Source organism: Rana temporaria, chromosome 3, assembly GCF_905171775.1.
Source record: "Rana temporaria chromosome 3, aRanTem1.1, whole genome shotgun sequence".
NCBI classification, from domain to species: Eukaryota; Metazoa; Chordata; class Amphibia; order Anura; family Ranidae; genus Rana; species Rana temporaria.
The window spans coordinates 315,382,084-315,405,945 of NC_053491.1; the positions used below are offsets into that span (position 1 = coordinate 315,382,084).

The 23,862-nt window shown below is 40.3% G+C and overlaps 1 protein-coding gene across 27 annotated transcripts in view; it reads left to right on the forward strand.

The window, feature by feature from the left end:
- Positions 1-23,862, forward strand: part of LOC120932477 (protocadherin gamma-B2-like) — a 353,457-nt gene that overhangs the window by 323,272 nt on the left and 6,323 nt on the right. For 26 of the 27 annotated variants that reach the window (XM_040344852.1, XM_040344858.1, XM_040344855.1 and 23 more), the window contains 2 exons: positions 13,486-13,544; positions 23,066-23,157. In XM_040344852.1, coding sequence (XP_040200786.1) covers positions 13,486-13,544; positions 23,066-23,157 — 151 coding nt within the window. Of the gene's footprint in view, positions 1-4,885; positions 8,401-13,485; positions 13,545-23,065; positions 23,158-23,862 lie in introns of those variants that run through there. The other variant, XM_040344849.1, reaches the window with a different exon arrangement.

The window sequence follows — 23,862 nt, forward strand, 5'->3', positions numbered from 1 at the left end:
GCATGTTCTCTATTTCCTCGTTGGGCAATGGGAACATTTGGCTCGAAGAGTTTTTTGACAGCCGAACAAGGAACTCGACGAGCAAAACGATGTGTTTTGCCCGTCGAGTTTCTCGGCCGTGTGTACGCGGCCTAAGAACATCTTTTAGGGTTTGATGATGTCCTTAACCCTATTGAAGAAGATTTTCCTTTACTTCACACTTCATGTTGCCCTCTGACAACACTGAGGATGATTTACTGAAATTTACCAAACAAAAGAGATTCATTGCAATTGTCCAATAATGTGAAAAGCAAATTCCTGTGTTTTTTCCATTTATATACCACTAATACTCTTGATATACATATTTGGTGATATAATATGCCAGCAGCTATAAATAGGATTTAGCACATTTGGACATTTTTGTTTTTTGAAAACCATAAATTCCTGTTTATTTATTTCCTCCGGATTATGGAAGTGAATCTTCCATAATCAACTTCAGGGTTTTGTTGGAGAATGCTGGTTTAAGCTGAATTGGGCGTTTCTGATTGGTTGGCAGTTAAAGATGATTTATAGTTTGCCTATGCTTGGAAAAGTAACAGGTTCATGTACTTACCTTCCACTCACGTCAACTATCTAACTTCACTTCACTTTAACAACAGTCATTTTGTGCTGGTTGTCATAATTGTTGATCTAACCAAGTGGTTCTCAACTCCCGTCCTCGGAATCCACTAACAGGCCAGATTTTAAGTATTACCTTGGGGAGATGCAGACTAGAATACTGCAATCACTGAGCAGCAAATTATATCACATGTGATGTATTTCAGTTATCTTGCAAACCTGGCCTCTTATGCTGCATACACGCGATCAGTTCGTCTGCTGAAAACGGTCTGATGGACCGTTTTCATCAGACGAACCGATCGTGTGTGGGCCCCATCGTTTTTTTATCCATCAGTCAAAAAACTAGGAACTTGTTTTAAAATTATCTGATGGTTAAAAAACCTATAGAAAAAAACTATCGTCTGTGGGCACGTCTCTCGGTTAAAAATCCACACATGCTCAGAATCAAGTCGACAAAACTCGGAAGCATTGAACTTAATTTTTCTCAGCACGTTGTTGTGTTTTACGTCACCGCGTTTTTGCACAATCGTTTTTTTAACCGATGGTGTGTAGGCACGACTGATCATCAGTCAGCTTCATCGGATATCTGATGAAAAAATCCATCAGACCGCTTTCATCAGATGAACTGACCGTGTGTACAGGGCATTAGTGGGTCCCAAGAATTGGAGTTGGGAACCACTGATCTAACCGATTGAGTGATTGATTTAAAAAACATACTGCATTTTGTGTGGCAGCTCAGTAATCAAACAAGCATTGGGATTTATTTACTAAAGCTGGAGAGTGCAAACGCAGGCTCATTTCTCCCTAGAAACCAATCAGCTTCCAGGTTTTATGGCCAAAGCCTAATTGAACAAGCTGAGGTTAGAAGCTGATTGGCTACCATACACAGCTGCAACAGATTCTGAGTGCACTGGCCTTAATAAATCGGCCCCACTGTCTAGTTATGGAAATAGTCGAAATTTGTTTCAGATAATTCGTAAAAAAATGTCCTATGAATGAATAAACTAAGAAATTCTTAACATGTAATTCGTCAGGCATACTGGTTGGCAAACATTCTTTATATCTAATTTAAGTATTCATAATTGTCAGATCCTTTCTGGGCAGTTATTGTGGCTAAAACTGGTATTAGTGTGGGAGCTTGCAGTGAGATGTTGTAGCTAGTTCCACAAGGACATCATTACAGATGTTGCATGCATCAAATCAATAGGACAGTGTGTGTTTTATAGAAGATGAATTGTGTTGGCAATGTACAGTACTGCAATGATACTGAGTGATTACTATTATGTATCTAAGTATGCTGCTACCTAATTATGTTAACATGGTCAAGTTGGGTATAAAAAGTTGCCTCAAAGTTGTCTTGGTTTGCTGTATTATAATAAAAATTGATATACAGTGTAATTACTCATCATTCCTATATCTTTTCATTAAAATAAAGATTATAGGACTATATGCTGTTGTTGTTTTGTATGTACAACGTTTGGCATTTACATTGATGCCTTTTATGACATCAAAATCTATGAGAATAAGGGAAAGTAGTTATTGGAACGGTTGTTGTTGTTGTGGCTGTTGTTGTTTTAATGCCCTCAAGAAACAAAGGTATGAGATTGCACTTGTCATTTTGTTTTTCACCACTAGATGGCAGCAGGATTTCTTCTGATGAAAACTGTTTGTAATACAAAGTCCGCTACTAGTAACACACTAAAGTGACAGCCAGTCAGGAAAGCAGATCTGCCAAGCACATTAGCAAAGACAGAGCTGATTTACTCTCTCCTGCGTTGCACTCCTAACTTCTTGGCCTTTATCACATCATCGCTCTACACTTTGAAATCTGCGACAATGGAACAGCAAAGAGCCCACCGTTCTTGGTACTGGCAAGTAATGGGTTTATTCTTTGTTTGTATGATGAACTTTGCTGCTGCACAACTAAAGTATACTTTACTGGAAGAATCAGAGCCTGGGAGTTTAGTAGGCAATGTTGCTAGGGACCTGGGATTAAACGCAGCAGGGATTTCTGAGCGAGGACTGCAGCTGGGAACTGAACAAAGCCAGCAATATTTTGCACTGAATCTGGAAAGTGGAACCCTTATAACAAAGCACAGAATAGACAGAGAAAATCTGTGTGGCAACATCCCTGACTGTGTTCTGCCTGTGGAGATTGTTCTTGTAAAGCCATTGGAACTGTATCGCCTGGAGGTACAGATTCTGGATATAAATGATAACTCTCCTGTTTTTCCAAACACAATACGTACGATAAAAATAACAGAATTGTCTGCTGTTGGTTCTAGATTTCCCCTGGAAAGAGCTCAGGATCCAGATGTGGGAATCAACTCTGTCAGCTCCTACCAATTAGAACAGAATCTGTATTTTTCTTTAATTGTACAAAATCGTAAAAATGATAGGCCTTCTCCAGTGCTTGTATTAGAGAAAGCCTTGGACAGGGAACAGCAAGCAGAGCACACATTGGTCCTGACTGCCCTTGATGGTGGCACTCCAGCTAGATCGGGGACTATGTTAATTTCTATTATAGTAATAGATAACAATGACAACGCTCCAGTGTTTGACAGCACTTTCTATAAAATAAATGTGAAAGAAAATACGCCATTAAATTCTCTTGTGATAAAACTGAACGCAACAGATAAAGATGAAGGTGTCAATGGTGAGGTCAGCTATTACTTTGAGGATATCTCCTCAGAAGACATTGCCAATGTCTTTAGCTTGGATCATCAGACAGGGGAAATACGTGTTAAAGAACACATGGATTTTGAAAAACATCGTTCATATGAAATTTCTGTCAAAGCCCTGGATCATGGAGTACCAGCGATGGAAGGGCATTGTGTTATCCAAGTGGATATTGAAGATATGAATGACAATGCACCTGAAATACTTATCTCTTCTTTGGTATCTTCCATTCCTGAAAATAGCCCAGTTGGGACCACTGTGGGGCTTTTAAGGGTAAAAGACCAAGATACTGGTATAAATGGGGAAGTGCAGCTGGAAATATCTCCAGATCTTCCATTTTCTATTACACATGTTCTAAATCACTATTCCTTAGTTACAAATGCGTTATTGGACCGAGAACGTGCTAGTCAATACACCATTCAACTCACAGCAACAGATATGGGAGTGCCTCAACTTACAGCACAAACTGTATTTAATATAACTGTTTCAGATGTAAATGACAACCCACCAACTTTTGAAAGATCAGTCATGTATGTTGAGATCAAAGAAAACAACAAACCAGGGGCATTACTTTGTGCTGTCACTGCTTCTGATAAAGATGAAGGAGAAAATGCTCATATCACCTATTCCATTATTAACAGCCTTATCAATGGTTCACCTGCATTGTCCTTCATTTACATGGACACACAAAATGGAAACATTTATGCCCAGCAATCATTTGATTATGAACTTGCTCAGGTTCTACAGTTTACCATCAGAGCAGAGGATTCTGGGATACCAAAACTTGCATCTAACATTACAGTCTATCTTCATATTCTAGATGAGAATGATAATCACCCTTCAATATTATACCCGAGAAACTCAAGACATGCTCCAGCACAGCAGTTGGTCCCAAGATCTCTTCCCACAGGTTCCTTGGTAACCAAAGTTGTAGCAGTGGATGGTGACTCTGGTTACAATGCCTGGCTGACTTACAGCATAGCAAAAGCCACAGACCTATCTCTTTTTAAAATTGCTCCTCACACTGGTGAAATCAGAATGGCTCGAAGTTTCCTAGAGACAGATTCACCTGCCCACAATGTGTGTGTTGTGGTCAAGGATAATGGAAACCCTTCATTGTCATCCACAGCAACAATAGTCATATCTACTGAGACTGGGTCCTCTAAAGAAAGTCTCTATTCAAAAGATTTATTTACTGACACCAAACAAAAGTCAGATATCACAATGTATCTTATCATAGCTCTGGCTTCTCTTAGTATAGTTTCAGTTGTTACATTAATCATTTTGTTGGTTAAATGTGTCAGAGGGAAGAACAAAATGGCTGACCCCGAGCTAAATCAATATATGGCACCATCACAAAAAACGTTACAGTTGAATTATAATAGCACTCTGAGATACGTAGAGGTTCCTGTTGTGGTTGAGGATCAGCACTCGAAGATTGGTTGCTCCACAGATTTCAATAGGGATACTTTATATATGATGAAATCTTTGAATTTCCCCCAGTTAAAGCAGCTAGTCAATGACAGTGAAGATGCAGCATCTGGGGAGTTCACTTGGAGAAGTCCAGCACAATTGAGATAGAAATGAATCATGTTTACAGCTGTCTTTTTTTTACCTACTGCAGCTATTAAAGATAGCGCATTTAAGTCGTTTGTATTATATGATTATATTATACAAAGTTGCTTTATTATGTTTAAAGCACTTTGTATATTTATATATGTAAAATATGTAGAGACTGTTACAGTACCATATAAAATATATGATAGTATTGTCAGACATATTTTATTTGTGATTGCCAATTTTCTTTAATTTTTTTAAGACATAAATCAAGAATTAAAGGTGGGAGGGCACACCAGGTGCTAGTGCTGCATTTCCAATGTGACTTGATATGTTGTATATAAGATAAGCAAGTTTGACCTACAAGCTGGTCTGCTCTGTGCCTTCAGATTTGTAATGATGTTCTCCAGTAGGGGGCAGCATATTTTCCACTCACCAGCAACAATGTTTACTTAGATTTTTTTTATGATTGAATGTACTGTATGTGTCTGCTACAGCTTCAGTTGTGATGCCAAAAGATAATTTACAAACAAAACACGTAATTTTGTTTAAAAAAAACACTTGTTGTTTTCTTTTTTTTTTTTAGTAAATAGGATTTACTGAACTAGCATCACCATACTCATAAGTGGTTCTTTGGCTAAACATAAAGATGTACACTGAAATTTTATGACTGCTGTGTTGGCCTATTATATTACAGATTTTTTCAGATTTAAGTTCTTTCTCATAGTATATTTTACTATGATGTAATGTCATTGATATAAGACACTTTGCCAGAAAGCTGCAAACATTTTTTTTAAATGTTTAAAGCTTTAGTAAATTAGAAAGCATAGAATTTTGAATGAATACATTATTATAATTCAAATAAAAATGTTTACACCAAGAGGTGGCAGAATAATCTTTAAAGCTAAAAGTAACTTGTAAAACTTCTATTTCTGCTGTGTCGGTCACCCTCCTCCCTAGTTCTTAGATGAGAGATCTGCTTCCTCACATTCTCTAGTAACAGAATGCACAGCTGACATTACAATGTAAACCCAGCAGATATTTCAAACAGAGTTCAGATGGATATGCACATTTGTAACAGCGTGTATAACAGGATATATGAATATACATTGGAGAGAAAGTATCTAAGCTATGGGCATCCAGATATCTACCGAGACTTGGAGATGGCAAATAGCTATTTTATTTCTGTGCTGTGCCCAGGACATAACCTCAGAGACTCTTCATTATTCTGTGATGGAGGAAGCAGAAGCAGGGACATTACTTGGTAATGTAGCAAAAGACTTACGTATGCCATTAGTGGCTGTCTTTGAACGCAGTATGCAACTGAGGTCCACAGGAAGCAGTCAGTATTTTGCTGTAGATTCACAAAGTGGAAATTTAACCTTAGCCAAAACCATAGATCGGGAAAATGTGTGTGGCTCTAAGTTACACTGTGTATTAGCTGCTGAAGTAGTTCTTGAAAGTCCTTTAGAACTTCATCGATTGGAAGCCGAGATTTTAGATATAAATGATAATTCTCCTACATTCTCAACACCAGAGCAGGTGATACAAATCACTGAGTTCCTAGCTTATCCTGGTGCTAGAGTTCCTTTAGAGGAAGCATATGATCTTGATTCAGGCGTTAATGGGGTAAGACAATATGATTTGAGTGCAAGCTCTTACTTTTCATTGTCTGTCAGGAGTCACAAGGATGGCCTACCTACTCCAGAGCTGGTCATAGAAAAGGCATTAGATAGAGAGGAAAGAGGAAGCCATCATCTTATACTTACAGCTTTTGATGGTGGTAGCCCACCAAATTCTGGAACATCGCAGATTACTATCATTATTCTGGATTTCAATGATAATGCTCCTGTGTTTAGTCAGAATTTTTATAAAATTAACTTACCAGAGAATGTTCCCTTGAATACTGTAGTGGTTCAGCTTAATGCAACTGATTTGGACGAGGGTCTCAATGCTGAATTAGAATACACTTTTGATAGTCGGTCTCCAATCTCCCACAAACAGTTGTTTTCTTTAAATCCAACCACAGGGGTCTTAAGTACAAATGCTATGTTAGATTTTGAAAGTTCTAAATTCTATGAGTTAACCATCAAGGCTAAAGACAAAGGAACACCGCAAATGGAAGGTAGCTGTCTTCTTCAGATAGAGATTGGTGATGTCAATGATAACTTGCCAGAGATTCTACTTACTTCTTTGTTGGGTCAGATTCCAGAGGATACAAATGTTGGAACAACTATTGGACTTTTCTCTGTGACTGACATGGATTCTGGGAAAAATGGAGAAGTTAAGGTCTTTGTCTCACCAGACTTGCCCTTTAAAATTAAATCATTTAAGGATCACTATGCTCTTATTGTAATTGAGCCTCTTGACAGAGAAAAGACGGATCGATATGAGATTATTTTGACTGCTGTGGACATGGGGTCACCTGTTTTATCTTCACAAATAACAATAAAGGTCAATATTTCTGATACTAATGACAATCCACCATTGGTTTTAAATCATGATTTGAATGCCTACATTCCTGAAAATAATGAAGCTGGTCATTTGCTTTATACAGTATCAGCCTGTGATCCAGATGAAGGGAACAATGCAATGCTAACCTATTCTATTGTTGATAAACAGCTTTTTGGTTTGCCCATTTCATCATTTGTATCTATCAATTCAGCAAGTGGAGATATGTATGCCCAGTGCTCATTTGATTATGAACAAATTCACGTCTTAGAAATCATTGTTCAGGTTGGGGATTCTGGAGACCCAAGGCTGTCTTCCAATACAACTGTGTTTGTCTTTATTATAGATATAAATGACAACTCTCCTAATCTGTTATATCCTAAGTACACAGGAGATTTAATGGCCAATTTAAACCTGTCAAAGGCCGTGCCAGTGGGTTACTTGGTAACCAAACTATCTGCAGTGGACTCAGATTCTGGTAAAAATGCTTGGCTATCATACACATTTGTGGAATCTTCTGATAACTTTCTCTTCAATTTATCCACTCACTCTGGAGAAATAAGAACTGTTCGAACTTTCTTACCAACTGATGAATCCCTGCAAAAACTTGTGCTGGCTATCAGTGACAATGGCAAGCCATCTTTGTCACTTACGGTTACAATACTTGTAGCATTAGACAGCAACTCAGATACTGCAACACTTAGTAACTATAATTTATTTTCTGCAAACAGGACTGACATAACATTGTACCTCATCATTTCTTTGGTCGTCGTTAGTCTGGCATGTCTTATAATGTTTGTTCTGTTGGTGGTGAAGTTTATAAAAAAGGAATTATATTTGTGCCAGTACCCTTGTTGGTTTTTACATCAGTCAAATTCTACGGACAGCCCTCAAACATTCCAGCCAACACTTGGCTTTAATATGGACGGAACACTAAAGTACATGGAGATCAGGTTGGATCCCTCCAATCCACAAAGTCAGTGTTACAGAACATACTTTACCCACTCTGACAACATCAATCTTACTCTTCTAAAGCCTTTAACCTTTTCTCCGGTGAAAGATGCGGATAGCAATGCAGAATCTTTAGGCATCAGTAGTTTAAGAGATCCAACTGAGGTGAGAAAATTCTCATTTGTGTTTATTTGTATGCATGTGTTTAGTTTTAATGTGATGGATGATTCATGGTCAACATATCAATTGGGGTTGATTTACTAAAGGCAAATCGGCTGTTCACTTTTGCAAAGTAATTTTCCCCTAGAGCTTAGTGACTTCTATCATCCAATCATGTGCAAGCAAAAATGCTGTTTTTTTTTTTTTTTTTTGCAAAGTGAAAATGTACCACATTCCCTAAGCTATGTGGAAATTTGTCTTTGAATGTTCTGCAAGTAAGGAGTTTTTCAATTTTCTCAGTTGCAGAATTGTCGCTGTCATTACTTTCAGTGTTTGATGACGAATTTCCCCACAAATCGCTATCGCTCAATTCTGCAAGTGATTTTAATTTATTATCGCTATTATTATCGTCTAAAACCACTTTTGACATAAAGGGACACTTTTTGGTTGCTATGGACATTCTCCAGTTTCCAGGCAGAAAAAACTGTATTTATAATATAAAACTGCATGCAGGTCACTGGACAGACCACTAGGGACAAACGGGGTGTGTAATTATTTTATACAGTACTGTAATCTGTAAGATTACAGTATACTATATGTGTATTGTGTTTTTACTTTTTTGAATTTGGCGCCGATCTCCGCCCCCGTGCGTTGTAACGTCGCAGGGAATAGAGCTCTGCGGCACTCGGTAACTGTGTGAATTGAGCGAGGAGACAGCTCGCTCACACAGTGGGGAGACATCGCAGGATCCAAGGGACAAGGTAAGTAACTCTGCCTGGATCCTGCGATGCGATCCTGAGTCTGGCTCGGGGTTACCGCTATTAGTACTGAAATTTCACCCCGAGCCAGACTCTGGAATACCACCAGGGATGGTGTAAACTCCATCTAACTCTATCTAGGAGTTATTTTACTTTGTGTCCTCTTATCCCTGTCTATATATTATTACATGGCCGCATGGATCATTACCTGTGTTCATTAGTATTACTTCTTCAAACTATTGTTGAACCAGTATTAGGCATAGGACATACTGTCAAGGTTAAGATATGTCCATTATACAATACACAAGACAATCAGGACAGCATTAGATTACTTTAGAGTACTTTTTTTTTTCTGGTCAGAGATGACTGAATGATCATAGCTTGGTCATGTTTGGAAACTGTAGGAAATGAAGAGGGGTGCTGCTTATATCAGATTCCAGCTGTTTCCTCAGTACGGAAATTACACAAAAAAAAAATATATTTTTATGATTTCCATAATCTATATGATAAAATAGACTGTTGTAAATGCAGCTTTGTTGAATTATTACTACCAACCAACAGTGCGGAAATATTGAGGTTAGTGTTATTGGCTTTTATCGTTTTCACCTTGACTGCACCTATTATGGGCAGCATGGAGAGGGTGTATTTACATTTGTGTATTGTAAATTCATGTGGGCACTCCCTTGTGCCTCTGTACACCTGCATACCTGTGAGCATGTGTATTAGCACAAATGACTCACAACCACATCTTTGTGCAACTAATATTCCATTGTCTGTATGCCAGGGGGTTTATATTTCCCAGCCTGTGCACAGGATTTTTTTATACAAATATATTCTATTGCTTGGGAATTAGACGGTAGAGCTGTGTCTTATACTGAATAAGCAGTTCCTTTCTCCCACAGCTTGTGAGATCAGCTTAGGTCACCTGCTCACTTTAGACACAGGAGGCAATGGGAAACACTAATGGAAGAGGATTAATCTTCTAAACCTCTTACGTTTTCCATTGAATGTTCCATAAATGATTCCAGAGTATGAGCTTTTTATACGATCCAGAGCTAGCAATCCTTTTCATAGGATCCTGCTAGTGATGTAACTGAACTGAAGTTTTTAACTACTTCATCAGAAGACGTGATAATATTTTACACTGAATATTTTGCTGTATTCCCAACTTGCTAGGCCTTCAAAATAGCTGAGTCTTGGCAAGACTTCAGCTACTTGTACAAAGAAGCACTTGGGCACTGTAGCCAGCATTCAGTGTGGTCGTTCAGCTCAATGTACTGATGCTGCTTTGGCTGCCAAGAAACACAGGGCCATCCAAATGTCAGCCTATTACTTTGTTTTTACTTCTTCACCAACATGTGTTAAGGACATAAGAGGACATAAGGACATAAGATTGCTACATACTGTATATCATTGCGTTCCAGCAGAGTTTTCACTTTAATGATAAAAGCAAAAAAGCACAAATATATATATATATATATATATATATATATATATATATATATATATATATATATATATATATATATATAATGTATATATGTAATATAATGATATACTGTATAAACATGTGTGTGCAAAGGTGGGAACACCTAAAAAATCCTTGTGATTAGGTACGGGGCAGTAAGAGGTCATTCTTGGAGTTTCCAAAAATATTCATCAATAGTAAATTGACTAATCAAGATCCACCCATAATGAAATCCACTTTTGGATGGATCAATATTTTATTGTTTTAGGAACTTTTTTTTGTCTGGACTTTACAAAAGCAAGTTTACCTAAGCAAGCTTTTATTTCACGTGTCTAATTAATGCCATTCATTTTCTGCAGTCTCTGATAATGTTAAACAACCATATTGTAGTACGTCTTAGGCTGTAGGTGACAAGGTAGCATCTTTTATTTATTTTTGTTTTGCCCAAAATGAGTTTGTTTGGTACTACTGAGGTGTGTTCAACAGATTTATGGGAATTATCTATAATGATAGGTCCACACTTTAAGACATTATTGTGCATTATAGCTTTAACTGTAAGGAAGTTAAACTAACGTGATCTGCTATTTGACATATGTTTACATTTAGACACAGCAGACAAAAAGTGGCTCATTAACATCTTGAGCAGCTTAAAGCGTTCCTATTTGTGCAGCGATCAATCACAATACAGTGATGTCAGCTAGTGTAAATGTAAAGATTCCATGCATTACTGCACTCCAGGGACGGAGGCTGGTACATGGTCTGTGGTGAAATAATGACAGAACTCATAGTTTGTGGAAAATGTTTTTGTGGTAAAGCAGCGTGCGTTATAATTAGTGAACCACATGTGTCGTATTTACCAGATTTCTACAACAATACAGAAGTTCATGTGTCTGTTTTTCTGTTTTCAATTTAATGCTGAAGAATAAATGAATAGTTCTTTTTTTGTTGCATCATTCAGATTTTTGTTCTTATATACACTATAGATCAAAGGTTTCAAACTGGCAGCCCTCCAGCTGTTGCAAAACTACAAGTCCCATGAGGCATTGCAAGGCTGACAGTTACAAGTATGACTCCCACAGGCAGAGGCATGGTGGGACTTGTAGTCTGCAACAGCTGGAATGCCACCAGTTTGAGACCTCTTTTATAGATAATCATAGTGTATCATACTAGGTCTATTAAGGTTTGTATTGAGGGCCCATTCACACTTGGGCATTGCAGCAACGTGCAGTAAAATGGGCAGGTTCCTGCAACACACCTGCTTTATATGTGATTTGTTGCAGTGCCCATTCATTGTGAATGGCACATCAACACACTGGGGTGAATTTACTAAAACTGGAGCCCTCAGAATCTGGTGCAACTGTGCATGGTAGCCAATAAGCTTCCAACCTCAGCTTGTTCAATTAAGCTTTGGCAATAAAACCTGAAAGCTGATTGGGTAATATGCAGAAGTGAACCTGATTTTACACCCTCCAGCTTTAGTAAATAAACCCTACTGTACAGTAGAGTGCAATGTATGATGCACCACATTGCACATACAGTAAGTTGCAGTAAGCTGAGTTAATAGAAAAAAGGGTTTGTGCTTGTTTTGATCTGTTTTGATCTGCTGTGGTTTGTTGGCAGACCATGCACAATGGGTGCAACGCAACACACGTTAGCACACAAAATGGTGTGGTTTACCACACCACAATTGTTTAGTAAAGTGTGAATCAGCCTTTGGATTTATACATGAAGATAAGATTGTTTGGAGATTCTGTATGAATACTCTGAATTTAGTTAATAATATAACATTGTGGTGTAACTTAACTACTTTAACTACTTTAACCTTACGTATAGCATTGTAGAGACTTTAGATCATAAGAACCTGTGTGGCAGATAGAAACACATTTCTTTGTTATGCACTGAAAAAAAAATATATATATATATATATATATATATATATATATATATATATATGGCTATGCATAACACCTGTGATTTTTTTTTGTTCAGATAACTGTTGATTGCAAATTAAGCCCTCTCTAAGATCATCCCTATTAGATGTCTACTATTCATTTTATAAAAGGGAAAAACTCTCTTCTGTGAGCCTTTTAATTTCATGTGACCATGCTACTGGGACCTGCCTTAGGGGAAAAGGCCTGCCAACTACAGTTTCCCAATAAAAAGGGCCCTTAAAACAGCATTAAACCGAAAAGCTTACCAATTCTTAGATGTGATGGCTGCATTTGTTTTCTATTATAGGCTTTCTTACTTTTATTTTCATGTGGTGATCTAGTCAGTAGGTATGTTATTTTTAAATACATCAGCTGTCCTGCAGATGTAGTAGTTAGAGGATTGGGACACACCCTTTAATACTGACAGGAGTGTTTACAATGATCAGCGTTTGCCTATTTAAGGAAAACCTTTATCCCAAAAGGAACAACACTGTTGCTGTTACTGCGTAAAAAGTGTTAGCTGGAGGTTGGCATCAATTTTTTAGTGTAAAATCTAAATCTGCTAGAAAAAAGGAACTAATGCAGCCATCACATCTAAGCTGCAATATTTAAAATGTTTGGTTTTGGGTTTAATACCATATTAAAGGCCACTGAGTCCCAGCATATTTAGGGGTAGGATTTGGGTGAAACCAACCCTTAAAGTAGGAATGATTAAAGTCTACCCACCCAAAAAGTTGGTGGATGAAATAGGAGGGGTTAACAGCATCCTGGGGTCCGACACAATAATGTTGGTAAGTTTATGTACACAGCAAACACATTTTTCTCTGCTGCACTGAACATTGTATGATGATCTTCTTTAAAAATGCAATGATGTGCCAAGAGTGTATATATACAGAACACCAATTAAGGACACCATTCTGTTTTTCTTTTTCAGCACTCTCAGCCTAATGCAGACTGGCAGCTCACTCAGGGCCAAAGACCGGGACCAAGTGGGTGAGTAATCAGAATGTTTCATTTTCTATTGTAAATGTATCTTAGTTTGAAAAGTTTTTTTAAAAAGCTGAACTCCGGCAAATATTGTCTACCTTAATCTAAGTGGTTGTAAACCTCAGACAAAAAATATAAGCAAAGCATGTCTCTCTATAGTGTGTATTTGTCTCTTCAGAGCAGTACAGTAAGTGTAATTTCTGTGTGCTGCTTTGTTCCTCTGTTAACAAGGTAAGTTAAGTGACCTCATTGCAGACACAAAATGAGGCTTGTACCTGTCCGTGACAGGTACACAAATCATAGATCAAATGCATCACACCACGGATCGCTGAATATTTCCCAAAACCTTTATGGAAGAACAATCACATCACAAGGGACTTAGTGCACTGTTTCAGAGCCATGCAGGACCCCTTCATCAGGCATGTGATGAAGGGGTCATGCGTGGCTCAAAAACATTGTGTTATGTCCCTTGTGATATGATCATTCTTAAATAAAGATTTTGGATGCTATTCAACAATCCGTGTTATGCTGGTGAAAATGTGTATTTGATCTGTGATGCCTCCAATTCCAGCTGGTTGTTGCTTCAGCTCTTGCTACTTCTAAGGCCTCGTACACACGACCGAGGAACTCGACAGGCGAAACACATTGTTTTCCTCGTCGAGTTCCTTGTCAGGCTGTCGAGGAACTTGACAAGGCAAGTTTCTTCATTCCCGTCGAGGACATAGAGAACTTGCTCTCTTTTTGGTTTGTCGAGTTTCTCGACAGTTTCCTAGACGAAAATGTACACACGACCGGTTTCCTCGGCAAAAAAATATCTCCCAGCAAGTTTCTTGCTGGTTTTTGCCGAGAAACTCAGTCGTGTGTACGAGGCTTCAAGCTTTATTCAGGAACGTGTGTGATGGTAATATTGAAATTACACAAATTGGGTGCAAGCACTGACAATTTTGCTGCAGTGCCCCAACTGTATGTATCTGTGTAGCTTTGTTATGCAGTGCAATTGGCTCTTGATCACTATAGGTGATAAGGTTGTACTAAATATTATGGCGGGTCGCATCTCTCAATATCCATGAAGAAGCTTGAAGTTGCCCTAAACACAATATACAGGTCACACACTAATGCCGCGTACACACGATCGGTCAATCCGATGAGAATGGTCTGATGGACCGTTTTCATCAGACCAAACCGATCGTGTGTGGGCCCCATCGGTTATTCATCAATCGGTTTAAAAATGTGAAACTTGTTTTAAAATTTACCGATGGATACCTAACCGATAGAAAAAAAACGATCGTTAGTAGGCACGTCCATCGGTTAAAAATCCATGCATGCTCAGAATCAAGTCGACGCATGCTTGGAAGCATTGAACTTCGTTTTTTTCAGAACGTCGTTGTGTTTTACGTCACCGCGTTCTGACACGATCGTTTTTTTAACTGATCAGTCAGTTTCATCGGTTAACTGATGAAAAAATCCATCTGACCGTTCTCATCGGATTGAACGATCGTGTGTACAGGGCATAAGGGAGAGAAGATGAAGGGACTAATGTACAGGTCACATACAAGTGGGGGGGGGGTGGAAATTAAGAGGCTAATGTACAAATCTGCAGGATAAGGAAGGTGAAGGGTTTAATATACAGAGTTACTTACAGAGACATCATAGAGATTAGATACAGTGCCATGAAAATGTTTTATTACCCACTGAAATTTTCCACATTTTGTCATGTTCCAACCAAAAACGTAAATATAGTTATTGGCAATTTATGTTATAGACCAACACAAAGTGGCACATAATTGTGAAGTGTAAGCAAAATATATACGTTTTTTTACAAATAAATGTCTGAAAAGTGTGGCGTAAATTTGTATTCAGCATTTGTATTCAGCCCCCTGAGTCAATACAGTAGGGTTGGTGTCACCTGGTGCGGTAAAACATGGTGTCACCCCCCCCCCTCCATCTGGCGACGTCACTGAAGGTCTGGCATACTGTGCCGCACCTTCAGAGCACTGTGCTGTAACTGAGGGCTCCCGCACACATGCGCAGGAGTGACGTCATTGCAGCTCTGCCAATATTTTTCATTATCTGCTGTCCTCAGAGACAGATCCAGAGATCCCACTGTATGACAATCTCTGGATCGGATCTGTCCCTGGGGACAGCAGCTATTGGCAACATTGGCATTGATGATTTGATTAGGATTTTGGAACTGACCTGCTTGCTGGACCGGTGTGTTGCTTGCTGGACTGGATTTGCTGGCCGTAGGGAAGATGGCAAGATGCTGTGACCTGCTGACAAGGAGTGTTGCTTGCTGGACCGTGGTGGACGGTATCTGATGGCTGCAGCCAGGGAAGATGGCAAGATGCTGCTGTGAACTTCTGCTAGCTGGACGGATCTGATGTGGGTGTGGGTCACTGTCTGTTTACACCTGGGCTGCAGACCCCCCTTATCAGACCAGCTTAGGGTGGCTGAGCTCATCTACACTGCCTTGGGGTAGAGGGGTGCTAGACACAGCTAAATTTATATTATAATATTATATATAGGCATAGTAGCTGATTGAGCTACCCACCCTAAGCTGGTCTGATTTGGGGGGGGGGTTGCACCCGAACCCCCCCCCCCCCTTCAATCAGACCAACTCAGGGTGGGAAGCTCAGTCAGCTACTATGCCTAATATTATAATATAAATGTTGCTTTGTCCAGCATCCCCCCCCCATCCCAGCTAGGGGCGTCAGGAATGTACACTCCTTTCAGTTACAGGGGTGTATGTGGATGGCATGGAGACACCATGACAACCCCTCACTTTGGATTCAGGCTGGTGGCAGACTGTATGTTTAGGGTTGTTGTCCTGCTGGAAGGTGAACCTCCGCCCCCGTCTCAAGTCTTTTGCAGACTTAACAGGTTTTCTTCTAAGATTGCCCTGTATTTGGCTCCATCCATCTTCCCATCAACTCTGATCAGCTTCCCTGTCCCTGCTGAAGAAAAGCAAAGCATCCCCACAGCATGGGGAGATAGGGTGTTCATGGTGTTCTGGCCTTCATGATGCTGTTTGTTCACTAGGGTTCTCTAACAAACTGAGGGCTTCACAGAACAGCTGTATTTATACTGAGATTAAATTACAGACAGGTCGACTCTATTTAATAATTACCGTATTTATCGGCGTATACCACGCACTTTTTTCCCCTTAAAATAAGGGGAAAATCGTGGGTGCGCGATATACGCCGATACCCGCTTCCCGCGCTCAGTTTGAATGCCTGCGCCAACGTATACCGAGTGCAGTACACTTGGCTACATTCGGCCAGGCTCGGCTTCGCTCGTGCTCACGCATAAACGTCACAGAGCGTGAGCACGAGCGAAGCCGAGCCTGGCCGAATGTAGCCGAGTGTACTGCACTCGGTATACGTTGGCGGAGGCATTCAAACTGAGCGTGGGAAGCGGCGATTCGATGGGGAGACAGCGCGGGAGAAGCCGGGAGGACACCACCGAAGCCGCAGACGGACGCCGGACCCGACGAGGCCGCCGATGGACGCCGTGCAAGACACCAAAACTGTAAGTACTAAAAAAAAATTTTTTACAGGAATTGCGGGTCCACATTAGGGGTGCGCGCTATACGCCGGAGCGCGCAATACCCCGATAAATACGGTAGGTGACTTCTGAAGGCAATTGGTTCCACTAGATTTTAGTTAGTGGTATCAGAGTAAAGGAGGCTGAATACAAATGCATGCCACACTTTTCGGATATTTGTTTGTAAAGAAGTTTGAAAACCATTTATCATTTTCTTTCCACTTCACAATTATGTGACACTTTGTGTTAGTCTATCACATAAAATCCCAATAAAATACATTTACGTTTTTGGTGGTAACAAGACCAAATTTGGAAAGTTTCAAGGGGTATGAATACTTTTTTAAGGCACTGTATACAGGAAATGAAGGAGCAAATAGGTTAAAATTCACACTGTTCTATTGATTTTATACTTCATTAGAAGCAGGTATATACAGTATTTACTAGTACAGATACAGGTGGTTCTCAAAAAATTAGCATATTGTGATAAAGTTCATTATTTTCTGTAATATACTGATAAACATTAGACTTTCATATATTTTAGATTCATTACACACAACTGAAGTAGTTCAAGCCTTTTATTGTTTTAATATTGATGATTTTGGCATACAGCTCATGAAAACCCAAAATTCCTATCTCAAAAAATTAGCATATTTCATCCGACCAATAAAATAAAAGCGTTTTTAATAAAAAAAAAGTCAACCTTCAAATAATTATGTTCAGTTATGCACTCAATACTTGGTCGGGAATCCTTTTGCAGAAATGACTGCTTCAATGCGGCGTGGCATGGAGGCAATCAGCCTGTGGCACTGCTGAGGTGTTATGGAGGCCCAGGATGCTTCGGTAGCGGCCTTAAGCTCATCCAGAGTGTTGGGTCTTGCGTCTCTCAACTTTCTCTTCCCAATATCCCACAGATTCTCTATGGGGTTCAGGTCAGGAGAGTTGGCAGGCCAATTGAGCACAGTAATACCATGGTCAGTAAACCATTTACCAGTGGTTTTGGCACTGTGAGCAGGTGCCAGGTCGTGCTGAAAAATGAAATCTTCATCTCCATAAAGCTTTTCAGCTGACATGGCACCCCAGACCATCACTGACTGTGGGTACTTGACACTGGACTTCAGGCATTTTGGCATTTCCCTCTCCCCAGTCTTCCTCCAGACTCTGGCACCTTGATTACCGAATGACATGCAAAATTTGCTTTCATCCGAAAAAAGTACTTTGGACCACTGAGCAACAGTCCAGTGTTGCTTCTCTGTAGCCCAGGTCAGGGGCTTCTGCCGCTGTTTCTGGTTCAAAAGTGGCTTGACCTGGGGAATGCGGCACCTGTAGCCCATTTGCTGCACACGCCTGTACACGGTGGCTCTGGATGTTTCTACTCCAGACTCAGTCCACTGCTTCCGCAGGTCCCCCAAGGTCTGGAATCGGTCCTTCTCCACAATCTTCCTCAGGGTCCGGTCACCTCTTCTCGTTGTGCAGCGTTTTCTGCCACACTTTTTCCTTCCCACAGACTTCCCACTGAGATGCCTTGATACAGCACTCTGGGAACAGCCTATTCGTTCAGAAATTTCTTTCTGTGTCTTACCCTCTTACTTGAGGGTGTCAATGATGGCCTTCTGGACAGCAGTCAGGTCGGCAGTCTTACCCATGATTGCGGTTTGGAGTAATGAACCAGGCTGGGAGTTTTTAAAAGCCTCAGGAATCTTTTGCAGGTGTTTAGAGTTAATTAGTTGATTCAGATGATTAGGTTAAGAGCTTGTTTAGAGAACCTTTTCATGATATGCTAATTTTTGGAGATAGGAATTTGGGGTTTTCATGAGCTGTATGCCAAAATCATCAATATTAAAACAATAAAAGGCTTGAACTACTTCAGTTGTGTGTAATGAATCTAAAATATATGAAAGTCTTTATCAGTACATTACAGAAAATAATGAACTTTATCACAATATGCTAATTTTTTGAGAACCACCTGTACATATTTACAACTGAATATTATTGAAGATATTGTCCTTAGAATTATTTATTTCCCTGTTATAAAGAAGAAAAAAAAAAAGAAGGTAATTGATGATTTTTAAAGGGGAGTTCCACCCACAATTTCACTTTTTAAATATAAATACCCCTGTAATACACAAGCTTAATGTAGTCTAGTAAAGTTAGTCTGTAAACTAAGGTCCGTTTTGTTAGGTTGTTAGAGCATTTAGTTAGTTTATAATCTAGAAATAGACCGTGGCCATTTTAAGTGTGGGCATCATGAAGCCAGACTGTATGACTTCCTGGATTTCAGCCTTGCAGATCTCGCACATGCTCCGTGCTGCACAAGCGATGTAATAGGTTTCAGTCAGGTTTCCATAGCAACGGGAGTGTCAGAGGAAGTTGCCGCCCCTTCTCTATGCAAATAGGCTATTTGCAAGGACTACTGGGATACATGATGCCTATCCCAGAAACCCTTGCGAATAGCCTTGTGACTTAATAGCCTAGGCTAATAAGGAGGAGGAAGTAATGAAGGACTACAAAATAAAGGCATTTACAAGCAACAAAATAAATAAAAAGTGTCCATTCTGAACACTATGACATTAGGGCATGCAGCACAGACAAACATAAAAAAAATGGGTGGAACTCCAATTTAACTACTTGGCCAATCAGGCAGTAATAAGAACCTCACAGAAATTGCAACTTTTTATTTTTCTCTGTTGGAAGTAAAAGAAAACAAGTTTGGGCTGATATTGAGATTAAAAGATAAAGGCCCTTGCATTTTCATGCAAGGTCTACTTTAAGACACCCCTTATACAAACATTTTGGGGCAGATCCACAGAGCGAGTACGCCGGCGTATCTACTGATACGCCGGCGTACTTTCAAATTACCCGCGTCGTATCTTTGGTTTGAATCCTCAAACCAAGATACGACGGCATCTGGGTTAGATCCGACAGGTGTACGTCCTCGTACGCCTTCGGATCTAAGATGCAATACTTCGGCGTCCGCTGGGTGGCGTTCACGTCGTTTTCCGTCGGGTATGCAAATTAGCTATTTTCAACGATCCACGAACGTATGAGCGGCCGGCGCATTTTTTTACGGCGTCTCTAGTCGGCTTTTTCCGGCGTATAGTTAAAGCTGGTATTTTGTCGCGTATAGTTAGACCTGCCATGTTAAGTATGGCCATCGTTCCCACGTTTATTTTGAAATTATTATTTTTTTTTGCGTAAGTTGTCCGTGAATTGGGATGGATGTAAATCACGTCTAAGTTAAAAAAAAATTACGTTGTTGCGACGTCATTTAGCTTAATGCACGGCAGGAAATTTAGAAACGGAGCATGCACAGTTCATTCAGCGCGGGGACGCGCTTCATTTAAATGAAACACGCCCCCTAATCGCCGATTTGAATTCCGCCGCCAGAGATAGACTACACCGCCGTAACTTATGGCGCTAATTCTTTGGGGATTCGAACCGGCCAAAAGTAAGTTACAGCGGCGTAGCGTATCTCACATACGCTGCACCCATCTATTTCTATGTGGATCTGCCCCATTGACTTTAATACAATGGGAAAAACAATATTAGGAGAAAAAAATATATATATTTAACACTTGCTGGACCTGAAAATGCAAGGGCCATTTATCTTTTAGGCTCCATTCACATCTTGGTGTATGGGGACGACAATCGCGGTAAAATTGCCCACCGCCCAAAAGAAGCTTATGTACTTCTTTTGAGCTACAGGCGGCCCGCGATTCTGTTTGCGGGATTGTCGCTCGATGAATCGCAGGAGCATCACGCTGCATTTGGGGTGCTCAAATTGCCTCTATTGCGATTCCGCCCATGATTCGGAACACAGAGATATGAACAGAGCCTTAGACAACCCCCATGTAAATATATAGACTTAAATTTAAAAAAAATAAAGATTACGTGAAAAATAAAATATATATATATACTTACCACTTGCTACATCAGGGTAAGGGTGATTCCTGGAAAGCTGAGGATCCCACATTTTGTGAGAAGGCACTACTGCTCAGTGCTAAAACATTTTATCCTTACGTTTGGCATCAGCTTTCCAGGGACCCCATTTAAAGCCCAGAGACATCAATGGTGCCTACGGTAAGCGGTCTGGGGTGCATGGTAAGTGTATATATTTTATTTTATTATTATTTATTTAAATCTACCTTTTTACATGTGGGGTGCTAAAAGATAAGAATGAGTAGACAACAAGAGATACTAGGCAGGAATTTAATCATGCAGAATATATATTTGCATTTGGCATACATATTTTGGATTACATTCTACAGATATTCTACATCTGAACAAAGACAGCATCCAAAACTAAAGCCTGGTACACAGTGGGCCATATTCTCGTAGATTTCCGGCGGGCGGCGCGTAAGCCATTTACACTCCGCCGCCCCAACCTACAGGAGCAAGTGCTGTATTCCCCAAACACTTGCTCCGTAGTTTGGGGCGGCGGAGTGTATTTGGCCCGGCGTATCCCCGCGTATCTCCAAGGGGGCGGCTTCCATTTAAATTAAGTGCGCCCCCGATTCTAACGAACTGCGCATGCGCCGGGCTTAAAATAGCCCAGTGCGCATGCTCCAGTTCTCGGCGTAAAACGTCAATGACGCCGACGTGTGCGTCATTGACGTAAAGTCGTATTCAAGAACGACTTAGTAAAACGACGTACCCGACGGGAAAACACGACGCGGACCCGACGCCATACTTAACATGGCCTACGTGGGACTGGCGTAAGGTTACCCCTCATATAGCAGGGGTAACCTTACGCCTACGCAAACGACGTAAGCGACGGTTACGCGACACGAATTCGTTCGGGAATCGGCGTATCAGGCTCATTTGCATAAACAAATGAGACCTGAACGTAAACGCCACCTAGCGGCCGGCGGAGTAATTACATTTAAGATCCGACAGTGTAAGTGACTTACACATGTCGGATCTTCAGTGTATCTATGCGAAAATGATTCTAAGAAAAACTTGCATAGATACACTGGCCAAAAAAGAGAGATACGATGGAGTATCCTGAGATACTCCATCGTAACTTTACTCAGAATATGGCCCAGTATTAATATTTTTTTTCCATTCAACCCAGCAGGCTGAATGGGAAAAAAACTGAAGAGCTCAGGAGGAGCTTGCTGTACTAACTATGTGATATTAGTATAGTGAACTCCCCTGCTGAGCTATTGTGTTGTGACAGGGGGACGACCTCCCTGCCAGAACACACCACTCAGCGCTTTCAGCCATTGCTGCCACTGCTGATCGGCAGACCTTTTTTGGTTATGCCCCTTCAACAGAAGCCGATCAAACGGTCTGGCTTCTGTTGGACCGGCTGTCAAACACACGCCAAATGTCTGCCAGTTTCTATTGAACCGGCCAATGCTGCTCGATATTCGGCCCACGTGTGTACGGTCCTTTAGTAATGGATTGTGTTGATGGCCCTTTTTTCACTTAAAAAAGGATTTACATTCCTAAACAAAGTGTATGGGAATGCAAAACCCATTGAAAGTGGTGAAATAAGGGTCAGAATGTGGTCAACTGCAGGTCAAATGAACTTATCAGTGATTACTGAATGAACTCAGAAGCATCTCAAATCGATATCAAATGGATACCATCATCACAAACCCAAAGCCTGTCAATATAGGTCCTATTATGATTATTATATGTTTTGCTTAGAGATGTGACTAAGAATCAATAATCAATGACCAAGAAAGTAAACAGAGTTGCTGGGCCAAGTCAATGGAAGTACCTCCACAGTGCTTGTGTTTATATTATTACAGCATTCTGTCTACAACAGTACATATTTTGGTCTGCAAGCTTGGTCAAAGAAAAAGAAAATATTTTTTATTAAAGGTTTTAAAAACCACTAACACCCACAGACACACACACTGTCTCAGACAAGTTGTGGCATCTTATTTCAGGGTCCCATGCAAGGCCAATAAGCAGCTGCTTACCTTCTCACACTTGGCGTGTTTCTTACTGGAAAATGTCTTGTCATCTCTTTGTAGGACACAACAACCCACAGAAGAACCTGGAGTGTGGCCAAATAACCAGTTTGAAACTGAGAGACTCCAAGCAATGATCCTGGCATCAGCAAATGGTCAGTATCCATGACAGAAAACACAAGAACTTCTTTGATCCTGCTGATTTTGTTCCAGTTAGAAAACAGAGAACAGTTACTGAATTTAAAGCATCCGTGGCATTGTATAGCCAATAATGACACGTTGGCTTCTCATTTTACTGTCAAGCATTCATTCTTTGACAGCGATAGTACCAATTTTTGGCAGTTGGAAAAAGTAAAGAGAATTAAGCAATTTTTAAAAGCGGATGTTTAATATTTTGGGGGGAGATGTAACACCAGACACAATAGTTAGGTGTATTTGTGTGTATCCCATGACCTCTGTTAAAAATCTTCCCCTCGGCACCACCTTCAGAGCCACCAGATACTGCTCTGCATGGCTGCCTTCTGGTGCTGAATGGGTTAAGATCTGCCGCAGTTACAGAGAAAATTTTCACAACACACCCCCCTCTGCCCTCATTGCCATTCACAGAACTCATTATGTCATTCTCCCACAATGTATTGCAATCTATGAATGGGCAGTTGAGATCCTGACATTCAATTGCTCCTCCTCCATTCACTGGACATTATACAATGTGGAAGTGTAATATAGTGAGTTGAGTTCTATGAATGGCAGAGAGGGTTCGTGAGTGGTGCAACTTTTCTCAGTAGCAGGGACTGCAGTTAACCCATATACACAAAGACAGCCACTCAGAGCAGAATCCGGCAGCTGTGAAGGAGGCATTG